The sequence below is a fragment of the Colossoma macropomum genome, unplaced genomic scaffold (genome assembly GCF_904425465.1).
Source record: "Colossoma macropomum unplaced genomic scaffold, Colossoma_macropomum, whole genome shotgun sequence".
In the NCBI taxonomy this organism is placed as follows: domain Eukaryota; kingdom Metazoa; phylum Chordata; class Actinopteri; order Characiformes; family Serrasalmidae; genus Colossoma; species Colossoma macropomum.
In genome coordinates, this window is record NW_023495901.1 from 17,398 (window position 1) to 40,172 (window position 22,775).

The 22,775-nt window shown below is 38.2% G+C and overlaps 1 protein-coding gene across 1 annotated transcript in view; it reads left to right on the forward strand.

Moving 5' to 3' along the window:
* Window positions 1-22,775, forward strand: part of LOC118803437 (complement C3-like) — a 91,240-nt gene that overhangs the window by 11,813 nt on the left and 56,652 nt on the right. Inside the window, exons 6-11 of the mRNA XM_036563924.1 lie at window positions 5,216-5,298; window positions 5,471-5,558; window positions 10,476-10,578; window positions 11,041-11,161; window positions 18,951-19,066; window positions 19,541-19,687. Coding sequence (XP_036419817.1) covers window positions 5,216-5,298; window positions 5,471-5,558; window positions 10,476-10,578; window positions 11,041-11,161; window positions 18,951-19,066; window positions 19,541-19,687 — 658 coding nt within the window. The remainder of the gene's footprint in view (window positions 1-5,215; window positions 5,299-5,470; window positions 5,559-10,475; window positions 10,579-11,040; window positions 11,162-18,950; window positions 19,067-19,540; window positions 19,688-22,775) is intronic.

Consider the following 22,775-nt stretch of genomic DNA (forward strand, 5'->3'; position numbering starts at 1 on the left):
TTTTGAAAATTCTTCCCACGTTCCATACCGGACAAAGCTTGGGAAGTTTTGAAAAAGCATTCACACACACACACACACCCCAACGGTAAGTCCCCGCATCTTTTTTTTTTTTCATCGCTATTTTCATCCTTACGCTTCATGGCCACCCGTTTAAATTTTTTACCCTTTAAACTTTTACACAAAATTCACATCTTTTTTTTTCATTAACACTTCTCAAGGGAAAATTTGCTCACACTTTCCCCCCTCCAAGCCACACCCAGGGAACATTTCACATTTTTTCACATCCTACAATAGTTGTTCACATTTTTTATATACATTACCTCCCGGGAAAATTCTTTACATATTTCACACGTGACGTCATACAACTGTTGTTTACATTTTACATTTTACACACACCAACCCCTGGGAAAATTTTTACATATTTCACACGTGACGTCCTACTACAGTTGTTTACATTTTTTATACACATTACCTCATGGGAAAATTCTTTACATATTTCACACGTGACGTCATGCATAACTCATTAATCATTTTGACAATTACCGGGGTTAATAAATACTAGAATGGTGTATTATATTGAAAATTTATCGAACATGTCTTATTGCTCTATTGAGAAAAAAGTTATATCACGATAATTATCATTATCGTTTTATCACCCAGCCCTAGTGCTTTTACTGTGAAAATTCTCTTAACAATTCAGTTGATAATAATTTGGTCTTCTTCCACATTATATGAACACAAGAGAGTTAAAAAAAAAGACATGGGGTCAGCTATGTGCATGTTTCAAACTGTAGATTCTGATTGCTGTTAAATGAGCTCAAGTATTAAATTCCAAGAAGACCAGATTTCAGTATTCATGTGCAATGGGCTTTGCCCAGAGGTGGAATTGAACCCAAGACTCCAGCTATGGGATACCAAAGTGTAACCCCTCCCTAAAGGCGCCTAAAAATTATATTTAAAAAATTATAAATTATATATATATATATAAAAATTATATATAAAAGAATTTAAATTATTTATGTGGACTTCAAAATGAATCAATAATTAGCACCAAAAAGTGATAAAACAACCTCCTAAACTTGCCTATATGTCAAATGGCAATGAGTTTGTCTGAGAACACTTAAATGGGTTTGTCCACCCTTATGAGTTTACTCGTAAACACTTACCTGGGTAAAAGAGTGAACAGTAACATATTTCACAACAAAATGCAATACTTTGTCTCAAAATGTAACTCTAGAGTGTGAGTATTATCATAATAGTTCACCAGCACTGTGATTTAACTACTTGTGGGGCCTGTTTTGTTGGTGCACATTTGTAGATCCCAGATGTGGGCGTTAAGTGAAACACTGATTCAAATGAGTCAATACTCACAGTTTCGCGAAGCACACAGGGCAATGGTGCAGCATCCCGAGCAGCAGCACAGCTGGAGAGTACTCACATATCCACACAATTCACAAAGCACAAGTGCGTTGGCTGGAGCAGCAGTCCTCATGGTTAATCCTCACAATATGCAACCCCACTGAAATGCACAGTACAAACTTATGGGGCAAAGCGATTCACAAAGGTTCTAAAAGCTCAGCACGTAAAGTGAGTAACATCAGTTCAGTCACAACTCCTTCAACTTGTTTCAGCTTTTTTTAACAGTCTTTTTGACTTACTTGGAAGTCTTCACAAGGAGGCTTTTATGCTCGGGGGCTATGATACACAGTCTTTTGCGTATTTGCCCTCTGGTTAAGGTTACCATACGTAAATGTCAACTGAATGGTCAATTTTCCCAAAAGGCTAAACAGAAACCACCAGATAAAACGTGTGAAAAGAGAAAATAATGCTGGGAAATGCAGTTTCTTAGCAGTTTCCAGATGCCACAGAGAAACCTTAACTAAAACTACTCCAAAGCGGAGAAACCAAGAAACAGCCCACACTGGGATTGAAACATGGCCTAAAGCAGGGGCGATTCAAGGATCAGAGCTTTAGGGGTGAGCACCCAATGAGACCTGCCCCACCACTCCCACTCCCCCACTTTTTTTTTCTCATCATATCTCCTCTCATTCTATAACATTAATTAGCTGATACAGATACAGACAGTGCTAGTCTAGCACCTTGGCATTAATATCAACACACAGGCCTACCAACGGCACAACAGCTAGCTTCTCTCACTAAAATTCAAACAGTGGACGGTCGTTGATTGACAACCTGCATTAGCTTGATAGATAGATAGAGAGACAAACACTCGCGCCAAGGATGCTTCAATCAAAAAAAGACTTAATTGGCTAAATATGACACTACAATTGAATGACTTTCAATAATAAACAAAACAGGAAAAATAAACCAAAATAAAAGAAACAGATAACTCCGTTGACATGATTCACAGTTTAAAATAGTATGAGAATGTGGTTTAGGGCGCTCCTTGGGAAAGCAGCTTGAAACTTAGTAAAAGAAGTAAACTTAGTAAACTTAGTAAAAGGAGTAAAAGAGCCTCTAGAGAATTAACCTAAGCAGATATATCTAAAAGGGGTTCCTGTTGAATAAAGTGGCATCAAACCTTGACTGCAAAAATGAAAGCCAGCCTTTCTTTGGAGTCAAGGGAGCTGGTTTCAAGCCCTCCAAGAGGAGTCATCTTGGGACCGGCTGGAGCTCACGTGCTGGGCTACTTGAGGCTGGACCTCAGAGCCTGGGCAGTCTTTCCATGGTCAATCTGCTCGCAGATTGAGGCGTGGCTCTGGATGGAATTCCAGATCTCTGCATCACTTCTCAGGGCTGCTTGAGGATGGAGCTTGTAGCCTGGGCAGTCTTTCCGTGGTCAATCTGCTTGCTCTGGAGGTGATTATGGATGTCTGAGGATTCCTCGGCTCTGGAGGGGATTCCGGATGTCTGCATCCCTGGGACTACCTCGACTCACAGGCGGTGGTGGTGGTGGGTGCAAGCAAGCTTCAAGGCCACTTAACTAAATAACTACTTCTCATCATCAGAGCTGAAAACGTACAGGAATTTCTTACTTGGCCATGTAAGAAATTTAAACACTTTCCCCTCTAAGTTTGGGTTAAACTGAAAAGTACAAACTGACAGAAAACTAAAACAGACAAACAATGATTATCAGATCTAATTTAAGCATTCTAAACTTTCTAACCATGGTTGGGACAGACTTACGGATGTTTCTCTTCTTCTTGGGAATGCTAACTGAACTGGAAACCTTGTGCACTCAGGTTTTGTTCGATTGTTGACCCTTCCCTTTGGAGGCAGAGCCAGGGCACTGATAGGTTCTTTCACCTAATGGTTAATTAGTTATTCATTGTTTTCAAGTCTGATTGGTAGTGCTTTTACCATGAGTGCCTTTCCCTAGATGCTGCCTCCTTTGTTCCAACTAAGCTTTTAATTCGATTAGAATGAAAATAGTTTTAGATTATACTATACAGTTTTTACTCATGTTACCTGAAAACAACCATGGTAAAGCAACCCTATAGGTAATCCTTGGGTGTCATTTTGTTATGAGCAAATTTCAACACAGTAAAATCATTACTTCCAGAGAATAAAATCAATCAAACGAGAAGAGTTAAGTAAAAGGAGCTAAATGAAACGAGTGAAAAGAAACCACCTAGGTACATATTTATCAGTGTTCTCAAGTCACTACTTTAAATGGTTACATCAGTAACTTATCAAAATGTTATACTACACAGTCCTAGCATCTAACAAAAAAAGAATACATATTTTAAGTCATTGAGTACACAAAATACAAGCATTATCACTTGCAGATTATATAAAGTTGATTGTCATGCATACATGTGAATGAGTTTATAAGCTTAGTAAACACTCAGCTCAAAGCAGAGTTTCAGATATAGTGTTCGATAGACAACCTTGTAGATAATCTCTAGGTGTCATATCGTTATAAGTAAATTTAAACACAGTATGCTCATCACTTCAGAAAATAAAATAAACCCAAGAAAAGAGTAAGTAAATAAGTAATTAAAAGAAGATAAGTGAAACAAATGAAAAGAAAAAACCTAGACAGGTATTTATCAGTGTTCTAAAATCACTACTTTATGCGGTCACATCAGTAACTTATCAAAATGTTATACTACTCATTCCTAGCATCTAACAAGAAAACAAAAACAATACATATTTAAGTCATCGAGTACACAAAATACAAGTAATGTTACTTACAGATTATATAATGTTGTTTGTCATGCATGCACGTGAACAAGTTTTCCTGGGGTCCGTTATGAGCAAAAGTCGGTTATAGTGGCAGTGTGGTGATTCTTAATTTCACCACTTGGGGGTGCTATGGGTCCATGCACAAAACCTTCATAGAATTCAGAAAGTTTGAACTTTGGCCCAGATTGTCCTATCAGTCTTGTTTCAACAAATGGTTGTAGTTTGGAGTGGATATGAACTTTAAACATGTGCTCTCTTTTACTCAAAGAAAAGGTTATCCCTAGAATTTTGGAGAGTCATGTGGCTGTATTCCAGGCGAGGTTTTATATTGCCCCCTGGGTCGGGAGAAGTGTTCTGGTCCTTTACTCAGCCGTAAATTTGGCTTAGTTCAGGGTTTATGAGTCTTCCTGTGGCAAATTTATGCTCCTAACTCCAAACTCTCTGATGCCAAAACCTCTTAACTCTTGGGATGGTGATAAGCTAAGTGAACACTCAGCTTGAAGCAGAGTTCCAGGTACTGTTCACTACATGTGTCAATTTAACATTCACATGTGCAACTTCTAATCCAGTGTTCCCCAGGAAAACATTGCCCAGATGATCATACTCCCTTCACCTGCCTCTTCTTACAGTGTATCCTGTTGCCATCACTTCCCCAGGTGCACATGCACAAGACTGCACATGTGACCCCCAGGAAGTGACATATTACAGTTTTCAAGTGCTGGGTAACTTTTACATAGCGAATAAAAAGGACTTGAAACTGAAAAGTAACTGCTGTAAACATCACCCAGTAGTACTCAGTCATAACTATTTATAATGAAACTAGTAGATTTTTGCATTTGGGGTGTTTCAGATATACAGCAGTAGTATGTAGACATGATGGTTTTAAATGCAATCAGAACACGATTTGGTTAAATCTGTTAAATCTGACACTGAAAAGCATCTTCTTATAGCAAAACATTTTTAATATTTTTTTATCAATTCATTATCTTTATTACCTTTTAATAGCAGAATTGCCCAATGAATGTATTAGATGTAATACTACATGTGATTGATCTTGTGTTTGAAGCACTGGAATCTGGAAAATAGTTGGAAGCTTCACGGACAACCCTAACAAGAATTTCACAGCAGAGTTTGAAGTCAAAGAATACGGTAAGATTACTGTTTTTGACATTAGATTCAAAATCTTAAATGAATAAATTAATAGATGAACAGATAGATCTGTTCATCTACTGATTTATTTAAATATTAAAGATAGAATAATATATTACCAATATATTACATTCAGTATTGCTTTACTGAAAGTTTTAACTCCACTTCCCAGTGCTGCCCAGTTTTGAAGTATATCTGACACCTGAGAGACCCTTCTTCTACACTGAGGATGAAACATTCCCAGTTACAATTAATGCCAAGTAAGAGTTCATACACGTGTTTTATGTTTTACTATTACTTTATTAACTTTAACCCTTGGACTGTATTAGAGATAGGTTTCGTTTATTCACCTGCATCCAGAATCAGGTGGCTCCATTATATATACATGGAAACCTTTCACCTTTTGGTAATTTTTTACTCAGATTTGGTTTGTTTACTCAGATTTCTTTCTTTACCAGGTGTGGAACAGAGGGTGCAAAAAGATTTTGTGTAAATTATTGTTATTAGTAAGGCAAATAAAACCTGTTTTTTACATGAAATGAATGCTGTTATTCATACAACACATTAATTTCTTTGACCTTTCATCACCACTAAGCTGCCATCAACAAATTTCTATTCACTATATTACTATTCACTATATTACTATTCAGTCGCAAGCAGCAATCACTGGCAAAGCATGGCATGCTGATATGGAGCAATATGGTGACTCATGAGCCAGAACATGCCTTTATGCAGGTGGACCACTGATCTGATAGCCAATGTGGGGGCAGTATCGGCTGAAAATGATGAAATGGATGTCGAGGGAAAAGGAGCGAATGTGATCTTAGACTGCATTTGCATTTTACATTTACAGCATTTAGCAGACACTCTTATCCAGAGCAACTTACAAAAGGTGCTTTGTCTATCTAGAGAAAATATCTTTGCTAATTACAAATAAGTTAAAGAGAAAGCTGGTCTTGAGCTCAGATACTGCTAGAAACAAAAGTTCACGTTGTTACCCAGAGAAAAAGGAAAAGGGTTAAACACAGCACAGTGCAATACAATACATAAGTGCAGTACAATACATTACAATGAATGTTTAACTCAGTGCTCATTGAAGTGCTGTATAAAGAGATGAGTCTGCATTTGAAGACCGTGAGAGACTCTTCTGTTCGGACAGCCAGTTGGAGTTTGTTCCACCACCTGGGTGCCAGGACAGAGGAGAGTCTTGATGCTTGTCTTCTACGCATCTTGAAGCCGAACTGAATTCGAAGCTTGAAGGGCTTGAGGTACAGTTCAAGTTTTGACCATTTACATTAGGTAGGGAGGGGGTGTTCCATTTTGGCTTTGTAGACAAGCATCAGGGTATTAAATCTGATGCAGGTACGGGAAACCAGTAAAGGGAGTGCAGCAGTGAAGTGACGTGACTGAACTTAGAAAGATTGAAGACGAGCCGTGCTGCTGCATTCTGGATGAGTTGCAGGGGATTGATGACCCAGATAGGAAGAACGGCCAAAAATGAGTTTCAGTAGCCAAGCCTTAAGATAACAAGAGACTGAACTAGCACCTGGGTGGCCTCTTGAGTGAAAAAGCGTCAGATCCTCCAGATGTTGTACAGGAGAAATCTGCATGACCCAGTTAGGTTTGTGGTACGAGCTGAGAACGACAACTGGCCATCCAAAATCACACCCAGACTTCTTGCCTCTTCAGATGGAACAATCAGAGAGTTCTCAAATGAGAACAAGATCATGATGAGGACCTGTAGTTGCAGGGATGAATAGCAGCTCAGTCTTGCTAGGATTGAGCTTCAGGTGGTGAGCTGCCATCCAGGAAGGGATGTCAGTCAGACATGCCAAGATGTGACTGGTAACCTGGGTATCAGAAGGTGAGCATAACATCAGCATAACAGTGATAAGAGAAGCCATGAAAGGATATTGGTGGACATCACCAAGAGAACTATTGTAAACAAAAAAGAGAAGAGGACCCAGCACCAAGCATTGTGGGACACCAGTGGAGAGCCTGCATGGAGAGGATGTGGACCCTCTCCAGGTTACCTGATAAGAGCAACCCTCCAGACTGTCACAAATCTAGAAAATAGTACAGAACTGCTTGTAGCACCATAAAACTGTAACGGGTTTTGCAATTTTAATATTATTATTGCTAGAACCTTCTGTGAGGGTGTGAGGTAACCCGGATTTATTTTAAGTCTACAGACCAGGGCAAGAGAGAGAAACGCTCGCACCAAGGATGCTTTAGAAAAGGGAATTTATTGGCTAAATATCAAACTACTTTTGGACTACATTCAATGATAAACAATAGAAAATAAAACCAGAAAACAAAACAAAACAAAGTGATAGTAATGAAAGACAAAATAGCTCGAGTAAGTTAGAGTGATTCACGGCTAAATGGTATGAGGCAGTGTGGTTTGGGGAGTCGCTTGGGAGAGCCTCTAGAGAATTAACCTAAGCCTGGACGGGAAGAACTATATGGCTGGATGTACCTATAAAAGTTCTCTTATTAAATAAATTGGCGTCAGGGCGCTGACTGCAAATTGATGGTTCCAGCTTACGTGGGAGTCGGGGGCTGATTTCAGGAGGGGTCGTCTCAGGACAGACTCGATCGAAGGCTGGAGCTCACGCGGTGGTTCCTCTCCTAGCTGGCCGTGGATGCTGCGTCTCCATGCGGGCATGCGCCTTTCCGTCAGTGATTGGGCGGAGGCGTCTCATGGCCGTCTGACGGTGAAGCTTGGGCGGCCTTTCGAGGGTCGATCTGTTCACAGATCAGTGCGTGGCTCTGGGTGCGATGCTGGGTCTCTGTGGTGTCCGAACCACTCCCACTCCGCTGGTGAGGTTCAGGTTGCAATCAGGGTTCTGAGGCTGGTGGTACCAATTTAACTAACTACCTCTCTTTAGCAGAATCGAAAGTTATGGATATATTCTCCCTGGCCCGACAAGAAATATCCACGTTCCTTCTCTGAGGGTGGTTCAAACTTAAGGTGTGTAGGCGAACAGGCAAGTTACGAAACAAACAAAGGTTTCAGATCTGATCATTTAGCATCCTAATACTTCTGACCTGTCTTTCTGACCTAGGCCGGCACAAACTTAGAAACTTGTTGCGAACGCAGGAACTCCCCAAATTTGCGATGCACTCTGTTTGTGCTCGGCTGGAGGCCCTACCCTTTGGAGGTGGTGCCAGAGTGCTGATAGGTTCTCTTCACCTAAGGTTCTCTGATTGGTTGTGCATAGTTTGAGGAATGCCTTCCCCAAAATCACTGCCTCCTTTGTTTCAGCTAGTTTAAACAAAGAAAAAGAACATTTCTATATCATCCAATTGGTTTAACTTTCAAAATCAAGGAATGAACAATTAGGATATTCAGGCATGTTTCTAAGAGAGAGTTTAACCCTTGTTACCTGATACACAATACATGTCAAAGAACACGGGTACTACTTGCCTATCAACTCTGAACATGATCCAATGCATGAAAAAATAAAATCAACAATAAAAGGAAAGGAACAAAGGAAGAAAAGAAAAGAAAACCACATTCAGGATACATCTTGGTCAATGGTCTAAACTCATAGCAATTAAATGGTTGGGTCTGACTGTTATCAAAGTTATACTCTACGTATTTCTAGCACTTAACGGTAGAAAAAGATACAGGTAATATTTAGGTACTACCCAACAACAAGATTAATACCACAAGTAGTATTACTTACAGATCATGGAAACTTTGATAATCAAGGAGACAAAGCACGAATCACCAAGCAGAATCAAGCAGACAAAGCACGAAATTTTCTTGTGGTGGTGATGTGGTAATTTGTGGTTTCACCCCTTGGGGGTGCTGTGGGTCCATGCTTGAGATCCCTAGGAAATTTAGAAAGTTGGAATTTTGCCGTCCAAAGTCGTACAAATTCTGTTTTGGTATGTCTAGTTTAGTTAAAAAGAGTTCTAACGAATGGTTGTAGTTTGGAGGGGACAAACACCTTAGAAATGTACTTTCTGTTACTTAAGATAAAACGTTGTCCACAGGATTTTGGAGAGCCATGCAGCTGCATTCCAGTGAAGGGTCCTGTTTTTCTCCAGGTCAAAGGAGAGGGGTGCAGCCTCTTGATTCAGCCGTAAATCTGACTGAGTCTGGGGTTGGGGTATTAAGCCGTCAGCTTTATGCCACAATCCCAGACTTGATGGAGCCAAAAGGCCCTTAACTTTTGGGTAAACACTCTGCTTGAGGTAGAGTTTCAGCCAGTGTTCGCTACAAAACAAAGCAAAGTAAATACAGAGCAATTGCCCCAACATGTTTAATGCTTTTTGCCAGAGTTTATGTTTTTTCCTGTTAATATAAAATACTTCAGTCGACTCCAGAAAACTCAGAATTATGAGTTGAATTACGCGTATAATTCAAAAAAGGACCTCAAATTGAATGACAAACTTGAAACTTCAAATATCTGTTGTTTTTTTCAGAAGTTAAATTAACTTTGCAACTGAAAGCATTGATCAAACATTTATGTATTTATTGGTTAATATTTAATTGTAATTATTAACATCGCTAGTAACAATACTGCAAATACTGTGAATGAGAAGAGAACATTCGAGAACAGTGTGAATGTTTTCTCCACATTTAACACTGGTCTATAATATTCTCTCCCCATTCACACCGTTCTGTTTTTCTAGTGGAGAAACCATTCTAGAACAGTGTGAATGGGGAGAGAATACTCTAGACCAATGATAAATGGGAAGAAAACATTCTAGAACAGCCTGAATGGGGAGAAAACATTCTTGATTCTCCAAATACAAATAAAACATACCAACAAAAGGTTTGTTTCTGTTTAAATGACAGGTTTTGTTGATTTTCTTTTGTGAAAGTAATTAACTCATCCTCTGAAGAAAACACTGTTCTACACAACTTAATGCACATTTACTGTTTATTTTCTGAATTTAACTCCTTGGGAAAAACATAAATGTATCATGCTAAACTTATGGCTGTGCAAAAGTTTTATTTTTTATATTTTATATTTATTTTATTTTTACAATACGTGAAACTCAGCAACTAATTTTCACCTAGAAATCAACAAAGCATGCAGTTTGACAAGGGGCATTCAAACTTTTGCATACAACTGTAATTACCTCCAAAATCATTTGTTGTTTTATGTTGCTGACATGTTTATCATTTTGACCATTTATTTATTTAACTGTTTTTTTAGGTATTTGTTTGGTCAAGCGGTTCAAGGCACTGCTTTTGTAGTATTTGGCATCTTCAATGAAGGAAAAAAGACAAGCCTTCAGAGTTCCCTTGCCAGAGTTAACGTAAGGCTGTAGACACATATACAAACATATGTATTAGAGGTCCAGAGTGATTACTGTTGTTCATTTGATCATTTATGTGATATGTAATTATATAATTAGTTACATAGTTAGGGAATGACTTACATTTACATTTTATTTGCATTCTGTATCAATGGGTTTGAGTTGCAATTGTTAAATCTGTTTAAAGGAAAAAAAAATACACGCAAAGTTGGACTTTTTGCCAAATTATTAACATTTGCTAAATAAATAACATTTTCATCAAATTATATTGTAAAATAGCCATGTTCTACTTACATAGACAAATGTGGTTTGCATTGAGTATTTAGAACCTCCGCATGCATTCCAGGTTTTTTAAATACAGCTTCTAAAGGTCAAAATGTAACTGAATGTAACTAAATAATCGTCTCTACATTAATGTACACACAAGCTTAAAATGTCATTCTTCTGCTCTGAACTCTGTAGATTGTTAATGGACAAGGAAAAGCAGTTCTTAAAAAAGACCACATCCGTCAAACCTTCCCAAATATTGATGAACTTGTTGGGAAAACACTGTACATATCTGCCAGCATGCTCACTGAAAGTGGTAAGTAATTTGTCCCTAATCTCTTTAATTGGGTATTGGTTTGCATGTTCTCAGGCTTAAAGTATATTAAGCTTATAAAATATTTAGGTTTAGAGCAGCAGTTCCCAAATTGGGGTATGGCAAATGATGTGGCCATGCAATTACACAGGTACTTCTCCATAATATGGATGGTACAAACAGCTGTGCCAGCACTGCACTCCACTCACCAACTCCTGAACAAGGGAGCATCACTGAAACTGCTAAGTTTAATCAACAATGGCAGATAAATGGATAGCTCTGCATGCTGGTATATATCGCTGTTGTCGGAAGACAACCTTGTATCTCAACATTTTTGACGTTTTTCAGTTTTTGACATAATTTGAAAATTTCATGATTAATGGACCAAAAGAAACAGCCTTAAATTACTCTGAAAAAAAGTCTGCGTCCATTGACTTACCTTAAAAGTAAAGTAGGTTTTTTCTTCCTCTGTAAAGTTAGCATTTTCGAGATACTAGGTTTTCTTCCGACAAGAGCGATATGCATGAGTGCATAGGGTTTTTATAACATCCACCACATTACAAATCTGTGCTCTAACCGGCAATTTGCTCTTTCTTTATTACTATTGTATAAAAGGCTGTGTTTGAGAAGAACACATTACACTACTGTCCATTCTGCACGCTTTGGAGCAACTAATTGTATAGTTAATTAGTTTCCCTGCACTATTGTTGACGTGAATGAAGTGAGCATCGTTTACTAACTTGTTAAGGCCTGTATGATCCATGTGAGTTGAGTATTGAAGTTGGTTTTACTTGGAGGACAAGATGGTGGCGAGTTGAGCGGATGTGTGTATCTCGCGCTCTCAACATACGGCAGAAAATTTAATTTCTGAGCACCTTGCAGGATAACTTTGTTAACTTCGCCATCACAGGATAAACACATCTAAATGACAAAATGGATGCCCCTTGACAGAAAAGAGAATGGACAACTTGGAAGATATGCTAGAAAACGATAATGAAGGAACGGCCACCACCGATGAAACTGAGAAGGAGGACACGACAATAGTTTGAAGAGAAAGTGGGCTGTTAAGCGCAATAAAGGACATGAGGAGAGAATTCAGCTCTAAATTTGAAGGAGTGCTCTGTGCTGTACAAGATTTAAAGAAGGACATTAACGAATTCTCAGGCAGAATACTCCAGGCAGAGCAATGAATCAGTGTCACAGAGCTTCAAACAACTGTAAGAAGCCTCGAGAAAAAAGTAGAAATGCTCATCTCCGTGCTTGATGATTTCGAGGAATAGGAATAGAAGAACCTACCCGAGAAGGCGCAGGGGACTGACCTGGTCTTTTTCCTCGAGAAATGGCTGCCGGAGATTTTGGGTCCATCCACATTACCTGCACCAGCCATCACTGAACGAGCTCATCAACTCCCCGGATCAAGGTCGAACTACCTGAGAATTCTGATAATGAAGTTCCTCAACTTTCGTGATAGAGAATGAGTACTTCAAGCAGCCAGGGCCAAAGGAGAAGTCATGTACAACGATCAGCAAGTGATGTTGTTCCCTGACTTTTCGGCTGAGGTGAGATGGCAAAGAAAAAGTTTTGATGGTGTTAAGAAGCTACTGAGAGAGTTAGCGATCCATTACAGGCATGTTTATCCAGCTAAACTCCGCGTCCTTCATGGAGGACAACTGCATATGTTCAACACTCCAGCTGAAGCCAAATCTTTTATCGAGGACTTGTGGTCTAAAGATTGCAACAAATAACCAAGAAACTTTGATATGCGGTGAATAAAGAAGTCTACTCATCACATTCAGGGGACCCCTTTCTTTTTCTTTCCCTGTATATATGGATTTTTCTTCCTCTTATATATATATATATATATATATATATATATATATATATATATATATATATATATATATTAGCTTTAACTTGTGATGGACCGAATAGTAAAATGTCTGTTTAAGTTATATGTCACAATATTCAGTGATGGTGCTACTTGTTGACTTACGACCAATTTATCAAGTAGCTGTTGTGTGGGGGTGGGGGGTGGTACGGCGTTCAGCTTGTTTAAAGACTGCTCCTTATAATAGGATCGGTAATGCCAGTTGTTCACTTGTTAACTATTGAAGGGAGGGGGGTAGAACTGTTCTAGTATCATCTCAGCTAACCCTACTTAAAATGTACAAATTGACTTACAACTTTAATTTTTATTCACTTATTTTAACATTAACTTTAACTTATTCATTTTGTTCATTTATAAAGGCTAATACAGATGCTACGGCTTTAAATAACTAGTTATTTGACATAAAGCTACCAATTATATCATGGAATTTCAAGGGATTAGGCAGACTCACTAAATTAAAACAAGTAATTACACGTATTAAAAATAGCAATGCCTCAATAGTATTTTTACAAATCTCATTAGCAGGGGATATACTAAAAGTAAGAAGGAGGTGGCCTGGTCAGGTATTTACCATGTCATACTCTTCCTGCGCTAAGGGAGTGCTTATATTAATTCACAATTCCCTTCCTTTCCAAGTGACTGAAGTTACCCCAGATAATTTTGGAAGATTTCTTATTGTACAAGGCTCCCTGATAGGAACAGATATAAATTTGATCAATGTCTACGGACCAAATGATGATCCACCCAAATTGTATGACATCTTATTTCTAGCTACAGCTTTTTTACCAGGTAAATTACTTATAGGTGGAGACTTTAATTGTACATTAGACCCTAGGTTGGACAAATCCACGGGTATAGATAATACTCATTCTCAGTGTAGGAAGGTGATACATTGCTACGTGAAAGATCTAAATCTGTGTGAGCCCTGGAGAAGTAAATACCAGGATAAGAAAGTTTATTCCTGTTGTTCTGCTGCAACAAAATCACACTCGCGAATTGATTATTTTCTAATTTCAAATGATTTATTTCCTTTGGCGCATGGCTGTAATTACCACTCTATTACGATCTCAGACCATGGTGCAGTTTACCTTACCTTAAACTTTTCTAAACTTGCATCTAACCTATCAATATGGGAACTACACTCCAAATGGCTCTTTGATCCTGACTTCATGAAGTATAAAGAGACTCACATTGATTTATATTTTGAAACTAACCAAAGCGAAACTTTGGCTTCCACTCGATGGGAGGCATTTAAATGTTATATAAGAGGCCAAATGATTAGCTATACTAGTTCACAAACCAAAAAATTCAAATTGAAAATGCAGTCTGTAGAAAAAGATATAATAATAAAGATATAATAAAGGATCTGAAGTTTATACAAACACAGTAGGATCACAGTATTTACAAAAAGAACTTACCTCTCTTAGAACACAATATAACAAGCTCTCTTGCACAGGAAGAAAACAGCCTTATACGTTTAAAACAACATTTTTACGAACAGGGGGAGAAGGCAGGAAAACGTCTGGCATGGCAGATCAAAAAGCTGGATTCAAATAGGATGATCACTAGTATACAAACTCCTTCAGGAAATATATCTACAGACCCCAAAACTATAAATACCACATTTGCATCATTCTATCAATCCCTCTATAAACCTGAAACACCTGAATACACAATAGAACAGTCCAAATTGTTAGATAATTTCCAAATTCCGGTACTATCTCAAGAAGTTAAAGAAAAGCTGGATGTGTCACTAACTAATGAAGAAGTCTTAAATGCTATTACTAAATTAAAAAGAGGAAGAGCAGCTGGCCCGGATAGTATAAGTATCGATATTTACAAACATTAGACAAAGACAAGACAAAATTGCTACCCCACTGTTAGACATGTATAATGAATCTTTTGAAAAGGGATCCTTTCCATACAGCCTCAAGTCCGCCTTAATAAAGGTAATTCCTAAACCAGATAAGACACCTACAATACGCGACTCCTACAGGCCAATATCCCTTTTAAACTCAGACATTCAGATTATTTCTAAAGTTTTAGCACTCATATTAGAGCGATCTGCTATTATTAATGTTGATCAGTGTGTCTTTATCCAAAATAGGCAGGCTTTCCATGACATCAGACGGGTCCTGAACATTTTGTATGAACGAGAGGGAGCTAAAGACTCCTGTATTCTGTCTCTTCATGCTCAAAAGGCATTTGACAGAGTCGAATGGCCATATCTGAAGTTCTCTCTCGGTTTGGGTGTGGCACAAAGTTCTGTCACTGGGTCAAAACTTTGTGTACAAGGCAGACAGCAGAAGTCATCACTAACAAGAGTACTGGTCCATCTCTTATACAGTTGATTAAGACATTTGGTAAATTCTCTGGATATAAAATTAACATAGCTAAATCCTACATCTTATTTCTCCATGATAAAGATAAACTACAACCACCAATACAACATCCATTCACTAACAATCAATCAATCAATCAATTAATCAGTCAATCATTCACTAACACTCTGGAAAGATTCAGATATCTTGGTATAAATATTACTGTTAACCTTAAAAACCTCATAGCTGCTAACTCTGAGCCTATCTTAACTAAAGTAAATGATGATATAAAAAAGATGGTCACACCATTCCAATTTCTTTAATTGGTAGGATAAACATTAAAATGAATATTCTACCAAAATTTCTTTATCTGTTTCAATAAATCCCACTTGCCCCTCCTTGCTCATTTTTTTCCTCAATGAAGAAATTGTTTACCAACTTCATTTGGAATAATAGAAGGTCTAGACTTCGCCTAACTTTACTTTATCTGCCTTATGAAAGAGGGGGGTTACAAATGCCAAACCTGCTATGGTCCTACCAGGCAGCACAACTGAGATCATCCTTTTTTTGGATTTCACCTCCTTCTTATATGCCTTGGGTCCAGATAGAAGCAAGTGCAGTAGGTCAATTAGCTCTAGCTTCATATCTATATTCTGATTCAGCTAAACTAAAAAAAAAGACACTCAACCCATTTATTAAGAATACTGTAGCTGTTTGGTATGAAGTGCATGCAGCTCTGGGTATTACACCAGAATTATCTAAATATTCTCCTATATTTGGTAATTCATCCTTTACTCCTGGTAAATTAGATGCTGGTTTTAAATTATGGATAAAAAATGGTATACATTAATTAGCCCATATTTACAATGATAACATACTCATGTCATTTGAAGAAATCAGGAGAAGATTTAATATCCCACAAACCCATTTCTTTAAATATCTTCAGCTTCTGAGTTTTATAAATTCCAAAATCCACTCTTTTCAGTTACCACCTAACACTGCTATAGAACAACTAGCCGATAGTAGCACAATCTCTAAAGGTCAAATCTCAACTCTGTACAGACATCCTGCAAATAAATCAAATGAAGCAACAAATAAGAAATGGGCATGGAGTCATGATTTACAAAGTGCTATTAGTGAAGAAGATTGGAATTATTGTTGCCTGTATACTCATAATCTTTCAATAAATACACATCTCAAATGAACTCAGTATAACTGGTTGATGAGAACTTATATTACTCCAGAGAAAATGTGCAAAATTAGCCCAGATATCCCCGACACGTATAAAATGTACAGGACAAAAGAGAACATTATTTCATTGTTTATGGGAATGTATAGCAATACGGAACTTTTGGAGGCAAGTAATAGGAATTACTTCCAGGATTCTCTCCAAAGAAATACCCATCTGTCCAAAACTCTGTATTCTAGGTTTGTACCCAGAGACCCTATCGCTTAAAAAACATGAAAGCAAAATGGTAGACCTCTGTCCAATATATGCTAAACGTCTGATTAGTACACATCGGAAAAGTATATATGCACCTTCAGTGAATGCATGGCTGAGAGAGTTGTCTTCCTGTCTAATCCTGGAAAGGATAACTTACACAAGATAACTAACACAAGTTTTTTTTTTTTTGAAAATATGGAAATTGTTTCTGAAATTTATGGAGGAGGTAGATATTGAATCAGCACCTTGATATTCCAAAGCAAAATGTGTTCTTTAATTGACATATACATATGTATTATTATTATTATTATTATTATTATTATTGTTGTTGTTGTTGTTGTTGTTGTTTATTTATTTATGTATTTTATTATTATTATTATTGTTTTATTTTAGTTTTATTCTTTATTATTTTCACAGTATGCTTTATGATTCTGCATCTGTAAAGCCTGGGACTAATGTACATTGTGTAGTAACATCAGTTTGAGCTAATGTTATAAGCTATGAGATGGCAGGGAGGTGGGGGGGAGGGGGAAAGGGCAAGGTGTTGTATGTAATTTATGTAATTTGTTTTAAATGGTTAAATACTTCAATAAACACAAGTTTTTTTTAAAAAAAGTTGGTTTTACTTTCACAGATGTTGTTCAGTTCTCGGTTGTGGTAAGGTATTTATTCTTAGCTGTGGTACTTAGCCTTTAGCCTTTTGGTTGCATGTTTGCAAAGCTGGTTCCAACTGTAGGGCTGTGCTGAAAGTGATTTGTGGCACGTTATTTGCTGTACGTATTACAGCCACAGACTCTCTCACACATTCCCTCATATAGACGACCATGCGATTAGGAATAGCATTATTTATTTAGTATATCTGGTGGGATAAACGTTTGATACTTTAAGTGAGGCTGATTTTATAAGACTAAATGTCTTACATGTGCATCATTACAATATGTGCACATGTAAATGTTCGAAGGGGTACAGGACTGTTCAAAGTTTGTAAATTGGCTTCAAAAAACGGATCAAAATTTTAGGATGACATTATGGGAATACATGCAAAGCCAGCACTGGTTAGCTGTTGTCCATTACAGCAACAAAAATACTGCAAGTTCATTTAACGTTTAAAACATTAACAGAGCAATGAAGCATGACAAATTTATTTTAAAAACTGCCCTCTGGTGTGAAATCCCATCTGACAGAAATGCCAGTTTTCATAATATCATGGCTTAAAGTTCTGACCTGAGCTATTTTAGATAAAAATTATCAAGAATCATATCGTGATGGGCATGGAGAGGTTGGTTTGTGATGGAGCGATGTCATGTGTAAAGGATCAGCTATGATGTCAACGAGATCAGTGGTTTGAAAAAGGAGCAGATCCAATATGGCAGGGTTGGCTGGAGCTGGGCACAGGACTGAGTTTGCTGGGACTGGCTGATCATTTGTGGATGTGCGGTGGTGTAAAATGGCTGTAAGAGATAATGCCACAAAATGAATTGTAATCCAGAAATCATAATCTTATTAACCTTAATGCTGTTATTTTTGACCAGTCAGACTTGGAACTTTACCATGATGAAGCCTTCAAATCTAACACATTAGCACCCGGTATTAATAATTAGTTAATTACCACTCAGATTTTGGGCATACACCATTGACCCACAATGAAAATGTAGGCCTGAAATCCATGTAAATTGCAGGATAGACACCGCTATCTACCACTGTGGGTAGATTAGGGTGCTGTGCCTTATTCGTTGTTTTCGGTTTTTAGTACTTCCTAATGTTCGTAAAAATATTTTAAAGTTTACTAGGTTATTTTTTATCAACTCAAAATCTCTTAAGACAGCATTGTTGATTATGTAAGCTGTAATAAAAATTGCAGCACTTGTGATTTTGATATAAAACACAATTCTTATTTCAACCCTTGGTGTGCCACAGTTCCATATTTAGTCCCCTTCTATTTATGTATTACTTTAAATCAAAATTATCGCTTGGGGATGGGGTCGATTTCTATAAATATGCAGGCAACACAGCTTCTACTCATTGGCATTGAGGCCTGAGGTTAGGAATTAAGGTGCTTTTATCAACTCAGAGCATGGGAATTTCACTAATGCATGAACATCTTCCAACAAGTGATGTAACTCTTTGTTTGTGTTTCAGGAAGTGAAATGGTGGAGGCGGAGAGAAGGGGAATTCATATAGTGAAAGCACCATATAGCATTCACTTCACAAGAACCCCCAAATACTTTAAACCTGGAATGCCCTTTGATTTCATGGTACAGAAACATCACACCTTCATCTGTTTCAACTGAAAACTAATTAGAACTCAACTTAAAAGGCATTTTTGAGCCTGCCCTATATTGAGGTCTCACAAGAAAAAGAAAAATGCTGTTTACATAAATAAATACACTGCAGTTTTCAAATCTGTTGCTTTGTTAATGGGAAATTCTCAAGGACACTGTAGAGAATTGTAGATATATTGTGAGATAGTGTTTAATTTCAGAAAATTATGATCATAGCTTTTACTTTCATTCATATTTGATTTATTTAAACAAGTACAAATGAGAAAAAAAGAAAGTTATGCAGAAATTCTGGAATAGGCAATAAAATATAGTCACTGTCCGGGAAAAACAAGTATCTCCCAAAATGGTAACCTAACAAGAGACAACCTTACATTTTTAATGGCAATGTAATTATTTTTGGGTTAACTGTTACTTTAATGGAGCTCACTCTATGATCTTGTCCAAAAGGTCTATGTAACGAACACTGATGAGACACCAGCAGAAGGCATTGACTTACTGGTGACCCCACATAATAAGGAAGGAAGGACTAATAATAATGGGATTGCCAAGATCTCCATCAACACCTTGAAAGAAGCCTCCATTCTGGATATCACTGTAAGCCCAACTTTTATGGTATATTGTAATGTATTAATTTTCTGTAAAAGTCAAAAAGAGTTTTATTGTTATTCCATCAGTGCAATACACTATGCAAACACTATACAATAAATTATTCTCTAACTATACAATAACTAAAACTATACAACCAGTGAGCACAGAACAATAGAGAAAACAGACCATCTGTTGGTCCAAAGCAGCAATGACAGATCTGTCTGTATTGTTTATCAGTGCTCTTATAATTAAGAATAGTTTTGTAACCCAATCACAAAGATCAATAAAACAGATGCACATGATGCACGGATGAAAGTAACTGTGCATATAAGGTGAGTGAGGTTAACGTTTCACAGTAAAGTGGCTGAGTGAGGAAGTTAAAGTGCAGCAGACAGTTGTTTTAACTGTATAGCTAATGTTACCTGGCTAATTCACTAATATTAGCTGATTACTTTGACTTTTTTGCATCCTCTATTGTGTGATAAATGAGGCTAGCCATCAGAGGTGTAAGTAACAAATTACATTTACTCTCAATACTGTAACAGTACTTTTTTGAGTAGAATCAAATTGTAGTACTTTTACTGTTACCTTTGTTAATGAAATACTTTTACTATGCTACTTTAATTTTCATAACGTTACAGAGTAAAAATAAATTATGAGCGTATCAGCTCTGAAAACAGTAAGGATGCTGGTTCACCAATCAAAAAAACCGCAGCTCTGACAGGAAAACACTACAGAGAGGTCCAGTTCAGAGGTCCTGCTGTTTGGAGATAAATGGTCGTTTCTGGCTGTGAGACAAGAAATCTAGTCTAATATGGTTTTTCGTCAACTGTGGACATTGATTCTGTCGCGCTGTTGTTCTTTAAGCTGACTGGCCTGGTCTGATCCCTCCGCACCCTCTATCTCTATCTTTCTCTACCTCTGCCTCTCTCTTCCTCCACCTCTCTCTCTGTCTCTCTCTTCCTTTCTCTCTCTCTCTCTCTCTTTCTCTCTCTCTCTTCCCCACTCTCTCTCTCTCTCTCTCTCTCTCTCTCTCTCTCTCTATCTTGGTGTTTGTCTTTAACTGTGAGAAGCTGTGTAGCTGTTTAACTGTCTAATGCAGTAATACCAGACCCCACCAACACCAGAAGCCCAGGAAGCATTTGATGAGCTCAAAAGTCAGCTGTCCACAGCCCCGGTCCTGCAGCTCCCAGATCCTGAACTCCCCTTTCTGGTTGAGGTCGATGTCTCAGATACTGGTGTAGGTGGCATCCTCTCCCAGTGGTCTAGCCCTACAGGGAAAGTACACCCCTGTGCCTTCTTTTCTCATCACCTCACTCACACACAGGCATTGCCCAGGCAAGGGCACATCATGACAACAGTGCAATGATGTAAGCCAACTTGGCCCGCTCTGTAGGGACCTGGGATGGTTGCTGTTCAAAGACTAGTAAACATTACAATAAAAAACCCCGACAACTCCCCAGACACCCTGCATACCTTTCAGGAGGGGGTAGCTGGGGCTCTGTTAGAGGACTCTGTCTCCCAGCAGCCTGGTGGGTTGGTTGAGGAGTATGTGTAGGATGTGCTACTGCAGTGGCTGCAGGGGGTGTTATTGCAGGAGCTACTCCTGCAGGACCATAGCCCCCTGATTGGCCATAGAGTTGTTGCAACTCATCCTGTTCCATGGTCTGTTCTGCTGGGTCCATATTGCTGACTCAGTCTTTCTGTAATGGGTGAGCCACTCAGAGGGAAATTCAAAGTTTGTGTAACCAACACAGGCTCAAAGAGAACCACTGCCCTCTGGTGGCCAGCACAGGTCAATCTCCAGTCCTGGCCCTGGCACTATTCAAGAATTTTACATTGCAGAGCAGAATATGCCACTTAAAAAAAATGGTTTTGCAAGATGTTCAGTATAGAAATAAAATGATTCACAAATATGAGTGTAATCCAATTTAAAGCAATAGAAGTATGTCTTTATTATCAAACCAGGGAGATCTTTCAACCACTTGTCTACACTCACAGAAATGAAGGTAGTAAACTGTCACTGGGGAAGGACCCCTCTTGTCACTGTCAAGGGTCCATCTCAGTACTGTTACGACCCGGTCTAGGTCAGGCCGTAACAATATGAAGAGAGAATGAATTAGATGTGATGTGGGAGAGGAAACAAAGCACCAGACATAACTATTGAGTTCGAGACTGTATTATGTGACTTGTTAGAAGAATACAAATAACGTCAGGAATGGCCCAGGCCAAAACAACAAACAACCCCACACTTTACAACACAACTACCTACACTACATACAAACCAAAAGAAATAAAAGACAGTATACTAACCTACCTCCCTGACTGACCATACACACAGACAAACCCGTTCCCAAACAAAACGGCAGCCACTCCCTACAGTCAGTTCACATTGACTATTTACAAATATATACAATATATATACAGTTATTAGGATCAGGCTAGATCATAGTCAAAACAAAGCAGGGTCAATAGCAAGCAAAACAGGCAAGAGTTACAAAGTGTACACAAAATCAGCAGCAGTACAATGAGGAAGTCTCCTCTCGAACCAAGCCATCCGGGCCTCTTTAAGCAGGTGGGAGGAGATGAAACCATGGAATGGAATGGATCAGCAGGGTCCGGGAGTGGAAAGGGTGAAGTTACGGGATGGAATCTGGAATGAATACAAAACACAAAAGACCAGGCAAAAACACAAGGCATAACAGTACCTTTAGTCAGGGAACATAACTGTACCATAAAACACTGAAATGATATGTTCTACGTTGTACTGACTTCACACACCCCGTCTCGCCTCCAGGCTTTTATTTAATTGTTCTGTTTTAAAACATTCGGTTATGAAAAGATACAAATACAAACTTTTCACCTGGAAAAACGTATTTAAGGTTCACAACTGCACCTTAAAATCACTGTTGTACCTTTGAGGGCATATTTACACTGTTTGTACCTTGATGAACAAAACATGTACCTGCACAGAAACATTTCCTGCACTATTACGAATGGTGTACCAAGGAGGAGGTTTGAGCAACTGAAGCTTCCCCTGTCAGATGACTGAACTCATTAACAGTTGGCTTCACTTCACTTACACAGTTTTTTT